Consider the following 23,648-nt stretch of genomic DNA (forward strand, 5'->3'; position numbering starts at 1 on the left):
AGATTGGAAGTGGAGCAGCCGGGACGTGAACCAGCGCCCATCTGGGATGCAGACTCTTGGATGTGGAGGGTTAGCCCATTTAGCCACAGTGCTGGCCCCCTATTCTAGGCTTTTAAGTGAGAGACAGGAGAGAAAACCGCATTAAAGTACAATGCGCTCATTCTTAGATTAAGCTTTTATGCAAACAGTTCAGATATAACAGGGCTATAGCTATATACAACCCTGTAACAGAAGAGTTTTGATCTTTATTTCAATACCTGCAGTTACTTTTTTCAATATTTGTCCCATTTGGTCTGACCACTAATCTACTCTAAAAGGCGTATTTTCCTGTTGTGTTTATTACAAACCGCAAACCGTTGATACTTCTGTTTCTAGAGCAGTGACATCGAATTTCTTGCCTTTCATTTTCTTTTAGTTTTGTCCGAAGCAATTCTGACATGCCCCTCCACGTTCACCTGACACACGTGTTGGTCTCGGGACTGGACGCTCTCCTCTGAAGTTTGCGTTCCTCTCTCCCTTTCAGGTTGGCTCCACGAGCTGGGAAAGAGACTGGAATCTCCTTACTACGGGAACAACACTTTGGGGGGCCCGTCCATCCGCAGCGCCTACATCGCCGCGCTGTACTTCACGCTCAGCAGCCTCACCAGCGTCGGCTTTGGCAACGTCTCTGCCAACACGGACGCTGAGAAGATCTTCTCCATCTGCACCATGCTGATCGGCGGTGAGCAAACCTCACTGAGAGAGGAACGTGTGTCTGCCAAAATGCCGCTGTTTGTTCTCAGCTCAAGAGAGATCATTTGGGTTACACTGGGCAGTTTTAAAGGCACGAGTTAAGACTTACGTGACAAGCATTGAAATATACATATATTGCAATGGAACTCTAGGATAGTGGCAGTTTTCTAGGTCCATCAATCAGCAGCCGTTTGGCTGGTAACTGACTGTGAAAGAGAAGGGGCTTTGTTTTCCTTATATGGCCTTTTCCTCTTGTATCTTTTTCTTTTACTCTGAACCACAGATATGTTTAAAACTCACTTTCACAGTACCAAAGAGGTCTGTGTCATCGTTTTTTTCAATGTTAGTACACTAAATAAAGGATGTTTGAACATTTGGTAAAAAGCAAAACTTAAAAAATAGGATAAGTAGCTGATATTTTTCAGTTTTGTTTCTGTTCCATTCTCTGTGCTAAATACTATAATACAATACCTTGAGTAGGTACTAAAGCAAGCCCGTGGGGCTGACACTCTTTCTAGTCTATCAAATAGACAAATTAATTTACTATTTCCTTTGAGTTCCAAATTCACTCTTTGATATTCTACTTTTTAGAATATCAATGAATTTGGATTCAGCAAACTCTTTATTGCCAGATGACTTCAGTTACTTGTACTTCCAGTAGGGGGCGCCAGAGAGAGAGAGACTAGAAGGTAGAGGGTGTAGGGACTTCCCACTGTCCTCTCACTGCCCCAGCAAACAGCAGGTGTTGTCAGCTTTCAGAAACTCCCAAAAAGGCCTTGGGGGTCCTCATCAGAAATCACTTTGTCAGTGGGAGCGTCACCATGTCCAAAGTTAGAGCCATGACTCCTTCAGGTTCCTCAAAGCTCTTCCTCTGGGCTTCTGATACATTTTTCATACTCTCTTGTTTGCTCATTCAGTCTTTTAAAACTAGTGAACTCAATTCTCTAAAGAAAAAAAATCCTTCTGTTGCAATATTTAGTAAAAGAGTAAATGCCTCCATTATGAACTTTCTAATTGGTATAGGATTCATGCTACTATAACCTACCCTTTCATAATGCCATGTATCTGGTGAATCAGAGGCAAAGTTTGAATCCAGATGAATATTTATTTCTCTGTGTAAGTACATAAGGGAGATACAGTATGCTATAATTACATATTTACTATATTAGAAGAGTGTTGTCATGAAGAAACAGATGTGCAAGTCCATTTGATTCAAGTAAATGTTCTTCTTAGGCCAGAATTCTATAAGTGTTTTCTGCCCTAAAATATTTGCCCAAAAGCCCATTTGATCATGTTGCATTAAAGGCTTTAATTCAGACACTTCTTAGGTTGAACCTCATAAAAGAGAAGGGCCCCTACAGGCTTCTTCAAGGAAGACCTACTAGGAGTAGCATGAAGGACTTCAAGCAACTGGTCACCCAGCACAAATGGTGAACTCAAAGTGTAAAATCAAATCTTCCCTCAAGATTGGCTGGCAGTCTAGTTAGGAGAAGATTGGCTCAAATGTGTGGGATGAGTGTTAACAACACCAAGCCACAAAAAGGCTATGTGCCAAATCAGGAAGTTCAAGACCAGAGGGAAACGAGGGTCTGGAGGAGCGCTTGGAAAGCCTACTTCCTCAGACAGCATGCTGGGCTTGGAGCAATGTGAGCAGCCTCTTGGCGAGTTGTAAAGCAGCAGCGAATTGAAATGCTCATTTTCTGAAGAGCTACCGTGTGCCAGGTCCTTTGGAGGCAGTTTCATATTTCTATTGGACCCAAATGAGCTATGATGTTCACAAACTCAGCTGTTCTTAAATGGTCTTTGCACTACCATTTAAGTGCATCATTTAGGAAATCTTTTTCATTCTTTTTTCTCTGCCATCTGCCATCAAAAACCTGATATAAATGTAACAGAAAGTGGAAAATTCCCAGGAGGAGGAGGTGGGAGAGAGGAGTGCAGTTAAGATTCCGCAAAACCTCTACTGATGTCCTTTTCCTATCACATGAGAAGAGAATATATGTAGACTTCTAAGTCACTGCGGAGTAGTTCAGCAAAGAAATAGGTATCCGCCCTAAATTGCCCAGGGAAAAAGTTTTGCGTAAAATTCAAAGGAGAAATTAAAAAGGAAAGGAGAAATGAAAAATGCAGGAAAAGAAGAGAAAACCTAGCAGTCCTATAGAAGTGCTTCCTTCAGCTGCCTGCTATTGAGTTTCTTCCCAAATGTTGAGATTTCTTCAAAGACCTGATACTGAGATGGGATTTTATAAAATACATTTTATGCAAAACTCCCACATAAAGAGCCTCCCACACACTCAGAAGTTCTAGCACGAAGGAATTACATACGTCAAATTTGCTGGGAGTAAAGGAACAGGGAGTTACAGTCTCAAAACTGACCTGGATATAGAAATTCTTGAGTCAAACTTTGCTAACACATGGAACGATTTGGCCTGACAGTTTCACATGCTCCACCAGGATGGGACGGCAGCTGGTGAGAGAGAGGTATGAGTTTGGGAAGGGAAAAACTATGAACCCAGAGATTGTCTTTTTTGACTCTTTAAATTAGAAGTAGTTTCCTATGCCTCGAGACTTTGAAATTATAGTGACCATTTGTAGACTAGTACTTTCCAACAATAGTTGTGAATGCTATAATTAATCCAGTAATTCATTTTATTGATAGTGTACAATTAGTACGCTAAATGATCTGAAGAAGTTAACTTCTCTTACTTTAAGTGCTTTACACATTATAATTAAGAAAAGCAAAGTTAAAATCATACACGTAATTAAAGGAGAGCACTATTAAATGCAATGAAAGTGTTCTCTGTAACTAATTTAATCTCCATTAAAAAAATATTACATATCAATCAAGATGAAGGGCTTCGAAACACCCCATGAGCGTGTTAGCAGAGCCTGGACTCAGGATATAATTTTTCTGACTTGGAACAAAACCAGTTCTTTTATTTGATGAGTATTTATTATCAATAGAAAGCTTCCAATTAAAATATTTGTGACATTAAAGTATTTTGGCTATAAAATTGTGTCATTAAATGTACACAAAAGAATAAATACCTGTTTAGAATCTAAAAGTATGCAATATAAAATTGCTGTATGATATACCATTTTCTAGGGAATTTATTTTTTTGCCTATTAAAAGCATTTCATTCTTAATCATTTGGAAGCAAGACATTGTTGCAAGGACTTAATAACTATTTTTTAAATTTCTTTCATTGGGAAATGATTTCCACCAAAAGCACTCATATCTATTCAAAAGATAGATCTATGGAACTTTGTCATAAAATGATAAAACAAATAAATGTACTATAAAAAATTAGGAAAACAAAAAAGATTGCAGGAAAATCTTAAATCTGGGTCCCACTCTCCATTTGCTTGCTCACCATTCATTATAGCACTTTACACTCTAGTGTGGAAAAATAGCATGAATTGAGCAACCAAGTTTTCATACATATACTGAGCACTTTTTGAAATATATATATTACATATCTGCTTATTTATTATGTTTTATACTGTGTACACACATCATATATTTATATATATATTCATATATATCTTTAAGACTCCATATAACCTTATCAGCAAGGTACCATAACTTACTATTCCTTAACATATAAAGAAAATGCATCCAGGGCCCGGCGGCGTAGCCTAAAGTCCTCGCCTTGAAAGCCCCGGGATCCCATATGGGCGCCGGTTCTAATCCCCCAGCAGCTCCACTTCCCATCCAGCTCCCTGCTTGGGGCCTGGGAAAGCAGTTGAGGACGGCCCAATGCATTGGGACCCTGCACCCGCGTGGGAGACCCGGAAGAGGTTCCTGGTTCCCGGCTTCGGATCGGCGCAGCACCGGCCCGTTGCGGCTCACTTGGGGAGTGAATCCTCAGACGGAAGATCTTCCTCTGTGTCTCTCCTCCTCTGTGTATATCTGGCTGTAATAAAATGAATAAATTTTTAAAAAAAAAAAAGAAAGAAAATGCATCCAAGCCGGGGAACTGTGTAAATTGCGGAATTCACACAATTAGGAAATGGCACATCAAATATTCACATACAGATCGCTCTGAAAGACATATTTTCTCTGCAATATCGCTGGCTCCTACAGGGAGCCTTGTTCGCACAAAGTTGGCTAAGACACTGAAGCTTTGTGGTGAAGGAATGTCTTTACGAGCCAGTGTTGGCATGTAGCCAGTTTACATCACAGATGCCGACCTCCAATCCAGCTTCTTGATAACACAATCCGAGATGACCCAGATGTTTGGACCACTGTCACCCATATGGGATACCCGGATGAATCTCCTAGTTTCTGGATTTTGCCTAGCACATCACTGGCTGTTGCGGCCACACGGAGAATGCAACAGCAAAATGAAAAAGCTCTCTGTGTGTTACCTCTCTCTCCATGTGTATACTTTTAGAATAAATAAATAAATTTTTTAAAAACTAAAAAGAAATTTTCAGGCCAACTGACAACAATTCCATAGAAGATGATACTATACAAACCCTGAAAAGAATTTTATTGTTAGATTAGAATAAAATAAGCATGTCAGTGGTTGGTAGTTTTTGTTAAAGGTCAGGGGAGGACAGAGTTGCACTGGGAGTGTTTGGAGTATTCAGATAGATCTAATAATGTGTTTGTAGTAACGTACTGATTTTCATGCTAGTAACCTCTGAACTTTCTCCTTTGTCACCAAAATTTTGATACAGGGATATTTTAATAGATACTTACAGAGACACCACTAAATTTTTAGTCTTTATTTTAACCAAAAATACTGGGACCAGATTTGTTTAACCCATTCCTATGCTCCTTTTCTTATTACCAATCCTGCCCCAGGATGGGGATCAGGGCTGAATTCTGGTATCACTTAAAGGTGATCCGCCCACTTGATTGTCATGTGTCTCTCAATAACGATACTACTGAGTCCAAAGTTTCTTTGGAGAAATCTTGGTAGTCTGCAAAGTCCATTTTATCTCCCTTATGCTGGTAATTCCTGATTGCAAAATCCTGTCATACATTTTCCACTTCCAGATACCCAGCTACTCCCCAAAGTGGGTGATTTCTGGAGCGTGAGGTGCTTCCTCCTCCTGTGCTTTTCTCCAAACAGAAAATCCATGCTGTAAATCCCTGACAATGTGTTGGCAGTTATAGGCGGAATCTCTGTGGGCCCATGAGGATTTAATATTCCTTCATAAATTTTACTGAAATAAGAGCATCTAAGTGTGAATCATGTTGATATTGTTAGGGTGACAACAATAACTCTAAACAAAATATCTGTTTTTCTCTGCGATTTTTTTTCTTGAGTGATCTCAAATTTTCTACTATCTTCCTTAAAACTATAGTGATTCGCATTGTTCGATTACATTGCTAACAATTTTTTCAATCCTGGTATCAATACAGATATATCTAACATTTTAAATGATTTTGTGGTAGGATGAGACTGAAGTTCTGACAAAGGATAGCCAGTTGTAATAGCCTCCTTTTTTAAAAATGCTGTTACTTGGTATTATAATAGAAATAATTATTTTGCTCTAACTGTAGCTTATTCTATCAGACTATGGAGCTATTTTATCATGACTAATACATTACACATGATTACTTAAACAATATAGATGACAATAGGATTCAAAGTAAATGTTTATTATAGCCAAAATAGTGGTTAACAGATTAAATGAGAACCAACAGGACCTCTTTTTGCCTATTACTGAATTTATTTGCTAGTTTAATCTGAGAGGCAGAAAACAGAGACAAAAAGAACAAGAGAGTGAGAGAGAGAGAGAGATCAAGTCCTCCCACTGGTTCACTTCCCAGATGCTATGATGACCAGGGCTAGAGTGGAGCCAGCTGGGAATTTGAAACTCCGTCGGGATTCCCCACATGGGTGGTAGGGTCCCGATCACTTCAGGCTCTCAGTGTGCTCATTAATAAAACTAAACTTAGGAATAGGGCTGATTTTGGAACTGAGGTTCACTGAGATGGAACGTTGAATTCAAATGACTGCTTTAGGATGTATTCCATAACAAACTGACTACTCCAAAACAGCCATATCATTGTGACCAAGTAGGCCTGCTTGATTCTGATCTTGTGTTTTCAGACTATGCACTTTTGTTTAACTGTAAGTCCCTCTCTCATATTTCTCTCCCATTCTATGCCATGATGTTCTCTACAGCCCTGATGCACGCCTTGGTGTTTGGAAATGTGACAGCCATAATACAGAGGATGTACTCCAGGTGGTCTCTCTATCACACCAGAACTAAGGATCTCAAGGACTTCATCCGCGTCCATCACCTACCGCAGCAGCTCAAACAGAGGATGCTGGAGTATTTCCAAACCACCTGGTCTGTCAACAATGGGATAGATTCAAACGAGGTAATTCTCACTTCTGTTATCGATGTTTTGGGGCAGAAAACACCCGTTCTATAGGTATCAGAACTGAGGGACACACTTATCAATTTCTTTTTTCATTATTTTTATGTCCCCTAGGAAACCCAGTCCATCTTTTTTATTTGCTTTGATTATGTTTTCACAATACTCCAGTTTGAACAGTATTTTGCATTACTCTGCTGCTTAAATAGGTCAGGTGGATTTATTTTCAATCTTATTGTACCTTTGGAAAGTAACTAATTCGAATGCCAGTTTAATGATACAGTCTTGGATGAATCAAGATAAATCCGTCTTTTGAAGTTGACACAATTGAAGTGTAAAAATTTTTTCTGGGCCCAGCGCAGTAGAGTAGCCGTTAAGGTCCTCGCCTTGAACACACCAGGATCCCATATGGCCGCAGGTTCTAATCCCAGCGGCGCCACTTCCCATCCAGCTCCCTGCTTGTGGCCTGGGAAAGCAGTGGAGGACGGCCCAATGCCTTGGGACCCTGCACCCGTGTGGGAGACCCAGAAAGAAGTTCCTGGCTCCTGGCTTCAGATCGGTGCAGCACCGGCTGTTGTGGTCACTTGGGGAGTGAATCATCAAATGGAAGATCTTTCTCTCTGTCTCTTCTCCTCTCTGTACATCTGCCTTTCCAATCAAAATAAATAAATCTTTAAAAAACATTTTTTTTTCTGACAAGTGTGGGGCGTGTTGAATTCCAGAACACTGTATACCAGCACTGTGAAAGAGGCACCATATAAATTAGTCAATGTTAGTTCAACTCACCAATCCAAGTCGTAACCAAATCATTTCTAATTTGGGGGCGGGAGGAAGAAGGAAGATAACAGAGGGCAGAGAGGAAGAAAGAGAGAGAGAGGGAGACAGAGTTTTTCTGTCTGCTGGTTCACTTTCCAGATGTCCGCCATGTCTTTGACTAGGACCACTGCTAACAGCCATGAACTTGTTAGGTACCAGGTCAACCACAGGAGTGGCAAGAAACCCAGTTACTTAAGCCTTTATCACTGCTTCTCATGGTCTGCATTAGCAGAAGGCAGGAACTGAAATCAGAGAATTGAATCTAGTCACTCCGATGAGGCAGAAGCGTCTCAATCACTAAGGTGAAGATCAATCCATTGTAAGAATGATGATGTGGCTTCTGTCTTCGTCTGATCCTCATTCCAAAGGAAATACCAGTGGGTCCAAATTCCTTATCTTCTTTTTTTTTAATAATAAATTGGTTTTAACTTTTATGATAACTACATAGTTGAGAGGGATGCATGCCCATGTGAACCACTAGGTGTGGAGGGCCGATAGTAGGGAAAACTGGATGAGACAACTGCCTCCAATTTCCTTTTTTCTTCTTGTATCAGGGGAAAGTGTAGAGAGAAGGGCAGAGGGCAGAGGGTTGCGACGAGCAGCCCAACCACATCAGTACCCAGGGATGGGGGAAGGCCACCCAGTGTCATCTCAGAGTCCCCAATGTGGAGCATGTTCTGAGGATACTGCTTAAGTGGTTTTGATAGTTCTGAGATGCTGTTGATTTCATTGCCCCAAGGTTAAGGAAATCCTTACAAGGTCCATTGATTGACAAGGTCCACCTTAGAGTCTCGATTTGCCCAGATACTTGTCCAAGAGCTGTTCAATTCATTCTACCCTCCATGGTACTAGACATCCTTTCTAGGCATCAGTGAACTGGTTGTCATGTCTCCCATGAGCATCTGAGCATGCCATCCACCGCACAGGCCTCAGCAACTGTAAAGACTCAGTCCACAAACCCCGTGATTTTTACCATGGTTAGAGTTCCAAATCCAGTGATCCAGTTGGGATAGGAGGGGATTCCCAAAGAAACTTTGCCAAAAGTGACACCAACCTGACTCCTGTGTGTGCCAGCCAGTGTAGGATCTGGCTCAATCCATCCTCTCATCAGTCTGAAAATACACTGGCAGTTGCAGTCATTTGGTCAGATATGTCCCCTGCCCTATCTCATACACAAACCAATGAATGCTGTGGCCCAGCCTAACCCTGCCCACCATACACTCTGCTCTATGGTACACTAATGGCAACTGCAGCCTAGTTACACTGACCCCCGATAACCTCCACTATGCTTGCCCGCAGGCCTGATTTCTGTGCATTCCAGTAGGTATATCCCACATCCCATTCTTGTACACATCAGTTGGTGTTGCAGTCTAGCTCAATCCACCTGTCCCTACTCTCCAGCCCATCCTCATGCTGGTGGGTGCCCTGGTTCTCATGCTCAGCATTGGGTGTGCAGCCCATCAGATAGGTGCCCAGTTTTCCTATTGGGCCCACTCCCAGTCCCAGATTTTGCACTTTCTAGGTGGTTCCATGGTCTAGTCTGACAGGACTTGTCCCCAGTTCCTGTACTTGCCAGCAGCAGCAGTGACCCTGCAGGTGAGCCCCTATAGCTCCCTTCCTCTGTTCACCTGACCCCAGGTCTTATGTATGCTGGTTGGAGCTGCGACCCAGGCTGGCATTACTATCTCACTTTGGCATCCACCAATGGATGCCACAGGCTGGCTTGGCCTGACTTGCCCCCAGTCCCAGCCCAAATGTGAACTGGCTAGTGTTGTGGTATGACCTATTCTGGTTCTCACATCTACCAATGGGGGCTATGAACTGGCCCAGCCTGTCCTGCCCCCAGACCTGATCCACACATATGCCAGCTGTTACTGTAACCTGGTTTGGTCTAGGCTGCTCCCAGCCTTGGTTCTTGTGCTCACCTGAAGGAGCTGCAAAACTGACAGAGGAGTTCTCCAAGCTCCTCACATCACCTCCTGGTGGCAGATCTAGTTCCATATCTTCTCTACCGAGTTGGAGCGTTTAAGAAGCAACTGAATGAGGTTTTCTTTTGTTTTTGCTTTTTTTTTTTAATTCCAAAGTCCTTTATAAATCTGTTGTGTTGCTGCAGACTTTTCAATTGATTATTCAGCAGGAAAAAAAAAGAATATCACCGAAAAATCCCTTCAGCTTTATACATACATAGCTTTCCACTTTTTGTCACCCCTGTTGTGCTGTGAAGCAAATCGTTTTGACTACACTTGCCTCAGCATGACTTGCTCCTTCATCTTCCCTGACAGCTTCTGAAGGACTTTCCTGATGAACTGCGCTCTGACATCACCATGCACCTCAACAAGGAGATCTTACAGTTGTCCCTTTTCGAGTGTGCTAGCCGGGGTTGCCTTAGGTCTCTGTCTCTACACATCAAAACCTCCTTCTGTGCCCCAGGGGAGTATCTACTGCGCCAAGGGGATGCTCTGCAGGCCATCTACTTTGTATGCTCTGGCTCCATGGAAGTTCTGAAAGACAGCATGGTGCTGGCAATTCTTGGTAAGTCTGAGTTGAAGTTTCTGTGAAGTTTTACACTAGAGCTTGTAATATGGGCTCTGGCTATTATGTTTCATTTGGGTTTAATTTGCTATTTATATTCCACATGTTGTTTCATTCTTGTAAACTCTCCAATGTCATATTATCCTCAATTTGTAAGGGAATACTAGCACCTTATTGATCGGCCCAAATCACATAGTAAGAAAATGAACTTTATTCTTCCTAATTTCTTATTCCTAAAACTAAACGATTAATTATGATGTATACTATCTCCTGGTGAAATAGATGCCCCATTTTAAAAGGAAATATCCCTGCTTTTGTGGAGAATAAAAATCAAAGGACAAAAAGTTGTATCTATGATAGAAATAGAGCAAAAACGATAATGCTTTAAGAATAAACTCACATAGCTGTTACTAACCCAACACTGTCAAGGTGCCTGGCAACAATTTTATGCCACACAGTTAGTGTAAAATGTTAAGACATTTTAGTTTTAATTGAAGGGTTTGGGGCATCTGACAAAAGCACATACAGCTGATGCAGGATAATTATTTCAACTTCATTGGGCTGCTCTTAAATCTTTTATTAATGTAAAGGTAATAGACTCATGCATTCCGTAGCTCCAAGAAGACGATCATACTCCCCTTGCGTCAGAAACTTTTCTCAATTGTTTTATTACTCAGCTAATCATTACTGAGGATCTTTGAGGGATTAGGAATGGTTTCAACACGGAGAATGTAGCAGGAAAGGGAAAAAATTAAACTGAAATGAAGACGTTTGATGGGGCATAGCAAGATAGTAGCAGGGATGCATTCATAATATGATTTGAAGAACACAATACAGCAGTGTTCAGAATTTGTGTTAATCAAAAGAAGTTAATGCACTAGTTGTCCTTAGCAATTTTCTCCGAATGTGATATATGTAAACAATACTGCTTGCAAACCATTTTTACAGAGAGAGCCTCTTGCATGCCCTCTCAGCACAGGGAGACAGAAAATAGATCTGGGGCATTTTCTGGTGGCTTAACACACGAAAGAAACAAAATATAACAAACATTATGTCATTTTAAAATAGATGTAATGTGGGTTTCTTTCCCATGATTCTGATGTATTTTCAGGTTTTGTGATCAGCAGTGGTTTTAGGAATGGAGTATGAAAGCCTTACCCAGGACATTAGATCCCAAAAAGAAAAGGTTACTGGCTTCTCCGTAACTGCCACTACTTGTAAAACGCAATTCAGTTGGATTTTTTTGTTTTTAAAAAGCACCTACGAACAGATGAAAAGTTCAGCTCATCGCCTTTTACACCTCGAACCTAATTTTCCCCTCAGTGTTATCTCAATAGAGATAATTATTTTACTTCCTCCATGGTGACGTTGTTTTAAAGGCTAATTGAAATCCTTGGTGACTTTGATACATTTGAACATACAGCTTCGTATCTGATCTGTAGATATTTATAAATGCTCTCTGCCAATGAAATAATGTATAATGTTATAAAGAAGTGTCATCCAACAGCTGCCGAAGCATCAACCAATACAAGTAACTGTCTGCCCTTTCAATACGTGCAGAGGTTTCTTAATATGATACTTGACATGCCTTAGAGCTAGGAATGAATGTGTTATGGGGATAAAATTTGTTAGCCTTGTACATCTTTGTTTTACGTTCATGTTTTTGTTGTCCCCACACATTTGGTCCTGGTTGTTTTTTTTTTGTTGTTGTTGTTGTTTTTAAAGATTTATTCATTTTATTACAGCCAGATATATACAGAGGAGAGACAGAGAGGAAGATCTTCCGTCCGATGATTCACTCCCCAAGTGAGCCGCAACGGCCGGTGCAGCACCGATCCGAAGCCGGGAACCAGGAACCTCTTCCGGGTCTCCCACGCGGGTGCAGGGTCCCAATGCATTGGGCCGTCCTCAACTGCTTTCCCAGGCCACAAGCAGGGAGCTGGATGGGAAGTGGAGCTGCCGGGATTAGAACCGGCGCCCATATGGGATCGTGGGGCGTTCAAGGCGAGGACTTTAGCCGCTAGGCCACACCGCCGGGCCCTGGTCCTGGTTGTTTTACAAGCATGAGGAAAGGCACCCTTCACAGAGCCTTTATCTTACTAATGATACCTAAACACATCTAACCTGGAGTTCTAGTGCTTCATCCTTCACCTTTCCCCCTGCCCTCAGTGAACAATAACTGACCAGCAGAAATCAATAGTATAGTTGTGAAAAAAATGCTGTTCATAAACGGCCATGGAATTTTTCACTTCTTCTAGAAATAAGGATACTGAGATCCCGATTGGGAAACTTAACTCTAGGCCATAAATGTAGACACTGAGAAATCCACAAGAGTAAAATTAGTGAGGGTGAGAAGCGCATTGGTATTTACAGAATCTGCTTGCCAGAGCTCCAGACTAAGTCAGCACACACAATGTTTCACAAATGTTCAGTGAATGACTAAATAAACTGAAATTCTTTCTAGGGTGCCAAGTTTGGCAAGGCATTGATGCTAATTTTAAAGCTGGTGTTACTGTCACTGAAAGCTGTTCCAGGTTCCAGCTTTGTGGCACAGCATATTATGCATTTGTTTGCATCACTCACAGAACGTATTTAAGCCCTGGTTCTAGACCTGGTTGCTTTGCTTCGGATCCAGCTGCCTGCTAATGCGCCTGACTCAGCTCCGTCCCTTGCTGCCATTTAGACAGCGAATCAGTGAGCAGACCATCTCTTTGGCCTTCCTTCAAACCAGCCTTTCGGTACATACAATAATATTTTACAGTGAACGAAACTGCTACTCTTTTTCAGTTTTTGAAACTGTATTTTATTTTTATTTGAAAGGAAGATTTTACAGCTGGAAGGAAAGACAAAGACGGAGAGAAGTCTTACATCCACTGGCTTACTCCCCAAAAGGCTGCAACACCCAGAACTGAGCCAGTCAGGAGCTATGAGTTTCTTTTGCAGCTCCCACATGATGCAGGGGCCCAAGGACTTGGAACAATCCTCTGCTTTCTTCCCAGACCACAAGCATGGAGCTGGAGCAGATGGTAGCGGCCAGACATGCACTAGTGCCCATATGGGATGCCAGCATTGGCAGGTGGATTAGCATGCCATGCCATCGTACGAGCCCCTGAAGTGCTTTTCTTTCCTATCTGTCAGTTGCTTCTTGGATCAATTGATGTGATAAAGAAACACACACACATATATATATAAGATATATATAAAACATATATATATACATATATATAAAAGATTGGATAAACCAGCTTTTTTGTTAGCACTTTAGTTATAAAGTTAATTTGAATAAAATTGTCCAATATGTCCTGGTCAGCAAACTAGTTCTAAAACAGGAGAATTATAGCCTAAAACTGAAAATCAGAAACAGTGTGGACAGAAATAAAGCAAGGAGAGCTAGAAGTGTGGTGGGAAACACAGAGCAAGTGTGGTACTGTCCGAAGTGAAGAGTTCTTTGTCTGCCTTTATTCATTTTCTGTTCTGGTGAAGAAAAGAAACTTTTCACAGTGTCACAGAACGGTAGGACTGTGAGTTCTGGTTTATATTTTCTATAGTAGATTCACTGAGCCTAGTGTCCAACAATTACCCCTTCCTCCCCAAATTTACTCAGTGATTAAAACAGAGCTCCTTCTCCCACCTCACCTTCCTGTCCTGTGAACAGGATCAGAGGTTAAACAAAAGAACTGATGAAGAGCACACTTAGGTTATTGTTCAGTGTGTCGGAAGCAAAATGATTAGTATGGCTCTTGATGGTTAGAGACAAAAAATTATTTACCTCAGAGATGAGTCAGAGACAATTTATAATTCAGAAGCACAGAACCCTTTTCTCTCTCAAAAAAAAATCTAAGACGCTATTATTTCTTTTGAGTGATTAAGGCAATTACAACAACAACAAAAATATCTATTGAATTTTACAAGGCCATTTACCAAATCCAGCAAGGAACGTGTCTGGAGACCACCTCTAACGTATGATTCCTAGCCCTGGGTCTCCTGGCTTGGTCCTCTCCGTGAATGCTCTCAACCAGGGTCAGTGTCGAAGGTATATGTGATTATCGCTGAAGATGCTGCGGGTTGCCTCAACTAGGCAAAGGGAAACAAGACATTATTACACTCTCTTTGTACTGACAATCCATGCAGCCACCTTCCTGAAGCAAATAACTGAACCCTAGATTTCACTACTGCCTAAGTTGAAAACCCCCACACGAAATAACGGTTCTTTATCTCTTTTCAAGGTAACCTCAGGAAAATGAAGACCTTAAGTCCAAGGAAGTTACCAATCTCAAGCTTGGTTTTCTTTAAAATGCTCTGTCCTTTTATACTGTTTCTAGGGAAAGGGGACTTAATTGGAGCCAATTTATCAATTAAGGACCAAGTGATCAAGACCAACGCAGATGTAAAAGCGTTAACCTACTGTGATCTTCAGTGCATCATCCTCAAAGGGCTCTTTGAAGTGCTCGACCTTTATCCAGAATACGCTCACAAATTCGTGGAAGACATCCAGCACGACCTCACGTACAACCTTCGGGAAGGTCATGAGAGTGATGTAAGTGTCATTTCTAATTAGTGTGGAGACCTGAGAATAGTAAATACATATAACGTGATTTCACTTCACGGTTCTTGGAGATGGGCATTCTGTATGCAAGTTAAGATGCCTCTAGGAAAGCCTTCATCCTATATCCTAGCCCCCTGATTTAAGTCTCAGCCACTGTGTTTCAATCCAACGTCCTGCCAGTGCACACACTGGGAGGTAACAGGTAATGGCTTAGGACTTGGTTGCCTGGCACCTACGTGAGAGACCTGGATGGAGATCCTTGTTCCTCCCTTCCTGTTGTTGGATTTTGCAGATGTTTGCAGAATAACCCTATGGAAGGATCATCTCTGTCCTTCTCTTTCTCTCTCATCCAAATAAAGAACGAAAATAAATATAAAGTCTATGAATATGCTCATTTAAGATATGATTATTCAGCTACCAGTAGAGTAATGAGATAATTAACTAGAAGCCAAACCTAGGAAAAAAATATTACTTATGGATGACTTTATGTAATTTAGTTACCCTCCTGCCTATTTTCATGATTATAACTAGAGCTGATTTTAATGATTTGCCTAGAGATGTGTTGTTGCTCTAAAATGTAATGATTTGCAGATAAAGTATATAATTCAGAGTTTGCAACTGAGAACTTACCCAATTTTTTAGCATGGACTTTGGTTAAGAATAATCATTTTGTTAAACAGTACACAAAGCAATCTATCAAATAATGACTAAATGTGCATAAAAGTGTTCAAGCCAAGGATTGTCATACTGAATGCATAATGAACACTTTACGAAATTATATATTTGCTACTTGTTTCAATTGCTATAAACAGCTTTCCTGTCAAAATATGTTCTATACTGCATCCTGTGATTAAGCTGATCATGAACACAACCTCATTTGATGTGTCAGAGAAACGAATAGTTTAATGAGACTGATTACCGAAAGCCAGGCCAAAACGTGCACATCATTGTAGAATAATCAAACCTTGATCTGCTACTTCGTGCTTTGTCCCAGGTATTTTCAACCGTTAATTTTGAGGGGAATTTTTAAGAAGAGATCGTATTTATTTTCATTTGAAAGAAAGAGAGTAAGATCGACAAACACAGAACAGAGTTCATCCAGCTGCTGATTCACTCCCGGAGTGATTGCGGGCTGAAGTCGGGAGCCCTGCCCTCCATCACATGTCCCACGGACATGACCCGGACACAAGCAAGTGCTTGCGCCACCACCTACAGGGAGCTACACTTGAAAACAAAGGCAGGATTGGAACCAAAGCAATCTGTATGTGCTGTGGGTATCTTAACTGCTGCCTCCAAGGCCAAATTTAGGGATTTGAGCAGCTATGGGTTTGACTTGTGTATAATGTACACAAGGTATTTTTGTTAGTCATTCATATTTTCCACTTCAAAATATTAAAGAATCAAATTGTACATTATTTCATCTTGACTGAGGATATTCAGTCACATTAAAACGTGAGTTAGATCTCATTGTAAAGCTCAGTATCACCAGTTTTCTCTCTGTTGGTGACAGATAACAAAGAAGCTACCACCGTTTATTGGCTACCTATGGTGTCCTCCATACTCCACCAACATAAAACATCTAATGTATTACTACAAACCATTTTTTTAATATTTGTTACAAAGGTGAGGTAATTACAGACCATTGTAAGCCTCTGATTCCAATTAGGATGGAGAGAAGCAGGGTGGAAGGGGAGATGATGAATACAATCAGCCGACTAGGTCAGAGTTAGAGTTTAAAGCCCGTACTCCTTCGGTGAATAGGTTGCCTCTTAAAATCACTTTCAGGTCTTTTATTCAGTAGATTGGATTTTTAAACCACAGGTGTATTTTGTGCTCTCCATGACAGCACAAAATGACAACTATATTTCAGGATAGAAGAGGACTTAGTGGATAGGAGCAATCAAGCGGAAGAAATGGGAAAAGACAGAAAATAGCCACTGTTACTCAGCATGGAAAAGTGAAAAATATTGAATCTCAATCTCTGGCTTCTTTTATCTAATACTCGGGTTTTAAAAATCTTTCTCTTTTAAAGATAAGTTGCAATGTATGCAATGGTTTTGAAATCAAATTATTTAGCACTTGCTTTCTTTACATACTTAGAGATCTCTGGTAAGAACATTTAAAATCTACTCTTTTAGAAATTTTCTCTTATTTTTCTTTGTGTGGTTTTATGTGATGTTTCAATTCATGTATACATCATGTATGCATTTTGCATTATTCAAGATATCTTTGATAAAAATTATTTTATGTCTGTATCAATATCTGTCTACCATTATCTATATTTATCTCTCTCATTCACTTTTTAAATATTTTTTTTATTTGTTTTTAGATTTTTTCTAGTATTATCATTTTATGATACAGTTCCATAGACCTTGGAATTTCCCTGACCCTCACCCCACTAAGTTCCCCTATATTATTACTATAGTACAGTTCTTCTTAAATAGTCATATGTCCGTCATTTCAGGCATATACAATGGTAGAGAGTCCAGCATCCTATTGTCAAGATATAGTTAACAGTTTCTTTGGGAGTCCATCTTTGATTTGGAAGTAGAGATGCATACTGCATTGTATCCTCACATCTGGATATGATAGTCTCCATTACACAGTTACTATACATGCCCTTAAATGAAAAGCCACAATACAAAATCAACAACATGAATAAAAATAGAAATTTACAATGGCATGAAGTTCTCAAGAGGTTGTAATAGTTCAACAGTCCTGATTTGCTGTCATTCCCGCCACTCCAATAGCAGTGAAATCTCTCCAGAATCCACTGGCTGTTATAGTCTCCATCTGCCCAGCCATTCACTGCCAACACTTGGCTGGGGTAGTTGATCAATACTCCAACACCCATTTGGTTGTGTAAAACGAGGGACTGGAGACAGAACTGACCCAGCTTATTTACTCTTATGATAGCAGTTTAAAAACCTTCTCTGAATGCCACTGGTCCTAAGGAAATTGGAAGAATTGTCTTCTTTTGCTAATGATGTGAGGAAACCGAAGCAAAGACTTATTTTTTATGCTGATCATATTGTATGTTAACAATGGAAAATTAAGAAAGAAATCGGTATCATTTTGTTTATAAGTTGTTTATGAAAGACCATTCATGCCTTTTCTTCTAAGAAGGGTAATATTTCTTTTGACAGGGAGACCAAGTATGAGTAGCTCACTTTTATCGTATCAATGGGTCATTGCAAACTTCGCCAAACTTTTTGTTTGTTTCAGTGTTTTTTCCTCTAGTCCTGAGCTATAACTTTTACTTCTAAACCAGTTTTCTGGAATCTCAGTTAAAACCTTCGCCTGTTTATTAAGTCCTTTTCTCTTTGGCATTGTGTCACCCCCATCTTCCTCTGAAATTTCTTTCTGCAATTTAGACTCCTAGCCACTCTTTCCATCAAAGTTTCTGGGAATACTACCTCCTACATGTTCAAGTTACTGGCTAATATCATCTGGGTTTCCCACGGGAGTGGCACGGGCCCAAGTACCTGGACCTTCTTCCACTGCTTCTCCAAGAGCAGTAACAAGCAGCTGGATCCAGAGTGGAGCACCCAGGACTTAAACTAGTTCCCTTATGGAATGCTACACCCCACACGAGTTTCAGGATGTTTCTTCTTATCTTAGGGAGCTTTACATTATCATGTATCTTAGGGAGTTACCAGAAAATCTAGAAGGACAATCCATTTTGAAATAAAATAAAAACCAAAAAAGCACTTTTAAGGAAGTCAAAATTCACGGGTCCGGCGGTGTGGCCTAGCGGCTAAAGTCCTCGTCTTGAAAGCCCCGGGATCCCATATGGGCGCCGGTTCTAATCCTGGCAGCTCCACTTCCCATCCAGCTCCCTGCTTGTGGCCTGGGAAAGCAGTCGAGGACGACCCAATGCTTTGGCACCCTGCAACCATGTGGGAGACCCAGAAAGAAGTTCCTGGCTCCTGGCTTCGGATCGGTGCTGCACCGGCCGTTGCGGCTCACTTGGGGAATGAATCATCGGACGGAAGATCTTTCTCTCTCTCTCTCCTCCTCTCTGTATATCTGACTTTGTAATAAAAATAAATAAATCTTAGAAAAAAAAAGAAAGTCAAAATTCAGAAGCAAAAGGAATGCAACAATTAGATTATAACACCCACAATCATGATGAATTATGTAACTCTAGAATGATAGCTTGTTTAATTATTACAGGAAAACTAATTAAAATATACAAAATATTTTTACATGTTTATTGAAAATGCTAGTCAGCCCTGTTTTGACTTCTGGATAATTATGTATTTTGTGAACTGTGTGTTCTACATTTGACCTTTTTCTGTCTCCTAGATGGCCTTGATAATGACATAGATTGATTTAGCTATTTCTATTTATACAGAATATCAGAAATTTGCTTCACTGACTCTCGTGGTAAACTCAATAAGATTGATTTAGATACAAATTTAGCTGTTTTTTTATACTTGTGAAATTTAATTTGCTTTAATGTAAGAATCCTGAATTTGTAATAGATGAAGAATATCCATCTACACTTACAAATCTTCTAGCTTTGTACAGAGCGGTCTTCCATCTGATGATTCATTACCCAGATGATCCCAAGAATTACACACCAAGACAGAAAGAGATGGGGGGAAGAGAGAGAGAGAGAGAGAGAGACCTTCCAAAGCCTGGCTCACTCCCAGAATTGCACAATAAATTAAGGCATTTCATGACACTGACATGCTATTTGAGCACCAGTTTCAATACGAGCTGCTCTTACAATCCAGTTCTCTGTTATTTTACCTGGGAAAGAAGCAGAAGACGGCCCAGCACTCAATCCTCTGCCACCCACATGTGAGTCTTGGATAGAGTTTCAGACTGCTGGCTTCTGCCTCATGGTGCCATGGCCACTTCTTGTCCTGTGTAAGCTGCTGCTCCTGTGTAAACTACCATCACTTCTCCTTGCTTGTCACATTTACTTTTATCTGTAGCACTCTTCAGTTTTTGGTGGAACATGTGTAGGCCTCAACTCCTTCTCTCTGTCCCCTTCTCTCCCTTTTTCTCTGCATCTTCTTCCTTCTCTTCCTCCTCCTTCTCTCTGGATACTTTACTAGATCACCAAACATCATAAGCCTCTTTGTGAGTCTGATAAAGACTGTGTACTTTTCTGGATTATATGCTATAGACTGTATAACAGAGCACATTCCTTTATGTCATAAATCCATTTACATGAAGATGCACACACACACTGAAATAAGTGCCTTATGCAGCAATCTGCACCCTTCTCTTGTTTTTTTTTTTCTTATGTATTTATCTATTTTTATTGAAAAGGCAGGTTTACAAAGATAAGGAAATATGGAAAGATCTTCCATCCACTGATTCACTCCCCAAGTGGCCGCAATGGCCAGAGCTGAGCCAATCCAAAGCCAGGAGCTTCTTCCAGGTCTCCCATGTGGGTGCAGACTCCCAAGGCTTTGGACCATCCTCTACTGTTTTCTCAGGCCATAAGCAGGGAGCTGGAAGGAAGGTGGAGCAGCTGGAATACGAACCGGCACCGATATGGGATCCCAGTGCATGCAAGGCGAGGATTTTAGACACTAGGTTACTGTACAGGGCCCACACATACCATCTTGCACAATCTTTACAATAGCCATGCTGCCTGAACATTGATATTTCACTGTCTGTGCTGTGTGTGCTAATCCTTTATCAGAAGAAATCTGGTTTCTAATGAATGAGTAAACCTGCCCTGAAAAGCTGGTAGGAGGGATATGTGCATGAGATGGGGCTGGATGGATGTAGGTTTTAAAATGTACCTGTCAGACCATGCTGAATGAAAAGTAAATAAAGTAGGTTTCTTAGCCTCTTACGTTTGTGTCTTCTCAAGGCTGCAGTAATGATGTTTGTATTGTGTCATTCTGCAACTTAAAATCATTCAGCATCTTAAGCTCTCCACTGGCTGATAATAAAATTCTGACCTCTTATAATTTTATTTTATTTAGTTATTCCTATTATGTTCCATCATGTTATTTTGTAGCGATGGGGATTCCCCCCCACCGTCCCTTCCTCCTTCCCTGTTCTCCTCCTATCTATTTTTCTCCACATTTGTCCAAGTCCTATGCTTTGCTATCCTGGATCACCTTTGAGAAAACCCCCGATTCCCATCTTGTGCCCAAATGCGTTCCTGTAAACCACCCTGCTTTGCCTTTCTTGCTCTTGGATGGTGAGCTTTCAACTGTTTCTTATGCTGCAGGGCCTTAGTATGAAAACATCCCCGTGTGAAGCCTTTGTCTTATACTACATTATATTCCCAGTGCCTAAGTAGAGGCTACTACTGAATCAACATTTCATATATATTCAAAGGACAAATGAATGAATATTAACAATTTTACTTTGCATCCTGAAAACTATGAAAAAAAAAGTATTAAGAAACTGAGAAGATAGCAGCTAGCTTATATGGCCAGGTAGTAGAGTCTGGATTGAAAATATAGGGGGAATCTTAAATTATATCCCTTAGAAGTTAAAAAAAAAAAGGTAGCATATCAAAAGTAGGATGTGAAAAAAACAAAATTGAAAGCACAGCTAAATTGAGTAACAGCTTTTGTTCAGGAAAGGAGATTCTCAAAATTTATTTGAAGAATTCAAGCTAAATAGCAGAAAAAAATAGTTTGCAATAAGAGCAAGATAATTCCTTTGGGAATTACCAAAGTAGTGTTAAAATGAAAAAGGAGTTAAGATGTGAAACCAGGTCCAAAAACACCTAATTTTCGTAGGAACTGATGAATGAATATAATAATAACATAACCAGAAGATAAAGAAGAAATACTTTTAACCTTTAAGTAATTCTCATCTTAGTCACTTCACTATTATTGCTCAAGAAATAAGGCTATAAATTTAGGAGATGAAATATATTTACACATAGAAAACTGCAGTGTGTGGTAATCAAAGTTTATTTATGGTTATAAAATATTGAGTCAAAATGTACTGTATACATGATGCCATCTAGTCATGTTCCATATCCAGCATTGCTTCAGTGGCATCTGAATATATATGCATATTTCTGCCTATGTGGGGCACTGTGTCTTTCATTCACAAAGGTGAGCTTTTCTATCAAGTTTTATATTTTCAGAAAGTCGTTCCTATTTCAAATGCAAATAACACTGGAAAAAGTTTCTAATTCCCAACAAGTATTGAGTTTTGAGTCTACTGGAATCACTTGACACTGTACCACTGATTCTTAATGAGACTGTGCTTCATCCATGAGATGCTTCCTCGCTTAAACGGGGGGAAAAAAGGTCCACTTAGACCTTTCTAGAAGTGTTGGATTTGCCAACCTTTCTGCCTCTTTCTGCCTGACTCTATTATGACTTAATTCACCTCTGGCATGTACAGGAATTGAAGGCTTCTTTTCTAAAGAAGGGACATGATTTAAACGTTGTCTCCACTTCAATTTGAAATTACACTGTGCTGCTTGGGAGCAATTTTCTTGAAAATTACCTAGCAAATTGTAACAACAATTTAAAAAAACCGTATCTGACAGAGCAAATAGTTAGTCTGCAGAAGTATCCTGAGTGTAGGTGGTGTCTGCTAGCACGATCTGTGTAATGAGAGAACATAATTAATTCTGTACCTTTCTGTGATCATTATTCTTGGAAAATTGTGTATTGAAGCACTTACATGTAAAATCATACCAAATTTCCTTTTCATCTCAAGTCCAACAGGTATTTTGTTGGAGCTCTGTGGGTTTTTTTTAGTATTTTCACTCAGGAAGCAAAATGTCTCTTTTAGTAATCTTGTATTGGACAGTTTTACCTTACCTACCACACACGTTTACAGTGTTGAACTGAGAGTCAGACAGAAAAAGCTCAGTAAGTTATGGCCTGGAAGTTCTACTTATATCCAATGTGTTTTAGGTCCATCAATATTTCTCCTATGAATCTTGTTCTAATGGATTCAAAAGTGGTTGTGACAAATATACTACCCCGAGGGAACAGATTATACCTTGCTTGCATGTTTAGAGAGTAACATTGTGCTTAAGTCTGTTGTATTGGTTAAATGAAGAGTGCTGTGATTAATACAGTCACCAATCCCTCCTCTCTTCTCACTGATGGCCTAAGGCTATTTCTTCCCTGGTTATCAGGGTCATCCCTGATGATTTTCCCTAAACATAACACTCAGGATTGCTTTTATTGGATTCCATTGAGCCCTAGGTCCATGTTCGCTTCTAATCCTGAGGTTCTGTGTCTCCTGGGTACACTTCTGTCTGAAAGACATGAAGGCTTTCTACTAAAGGTTGCAAAGCAAAGGAAATAATTTACTCTGGCCCCATCCTCAAACTACAGACTGACTCATTTTCAGTTCTTATCTTAAGGTAGAGCTAATAGGGAACATTGTCCAGTGGATCATCCTTAGGAATCTCAGTAAGTTTCAAAATGATTCAGAATAAGAACATTTACAATAAGCAAAGGAAATGCACTTTTAATACAGCGTCAGTGGCAGGAGGATTTATTGTAAGAAACCCAAGTACCTAATAGAATCAAATAACACGTACACATAACACACTCATGGATCTCAGGAAATTACAAGCAATTACTTTTTTCAAATTCCATTAGGTTCTCTCTTCATTTCTTACTTTTCCTTTTCTCTGTGTATTTTCCCCATTCTGCTCTCTTTCCAAAGATCTGACATTTTTGTTCTTAGGCAAAGGGCAGAAAAATGACCACAGAT

The 23,648-nt window shown here is 40.2% G+C and overlaps 1 protein-coding gene across 1 annotated transcript in view; it reads left to right on the forward strand.

The window, feature by feature from the left end:
- KCNH8 (potassium voltage-gated channel subfamily H member 8) overlaps positions 1-23,648 on the forward strand; it is a 215,474-nt gene that overhangs the window by 160,944 nt on the left and 30,882 nt on the right. Inside the window, exons 8-11 of the mRNA XM_058657087.1 lie at positions 524-721; positions 6,879-7,078; positions 10,174-10,423; positions 14,746-14,960. Coding sequence (XP_058513070.1) covers positions 524-721; positions 6,879-7,078; positions 10,174-10,423; positions 14,746-14,960 — 863 coding nt within the window. The remainder of the gene's footprint in view (positions 1-523; positions 722-6,878; positions 7,079-10,173; positions 10,424-14,745; positions 14,961-23,648) is intronic.

Source organism: Ochotona princeps, chromosome 30 (genome assembly GCF_030435755.1).
Source record: "Ochotona princeps isolate mOchPri1 chromosome 30, mOchPri1.hap1, whole genome shotgun sequence".
NCBI lineage: Eukaryota > Metazoa > Chordata > Mammalia > Lagomorpha > Ochotonidae > Ochotona > Ochotona princeps.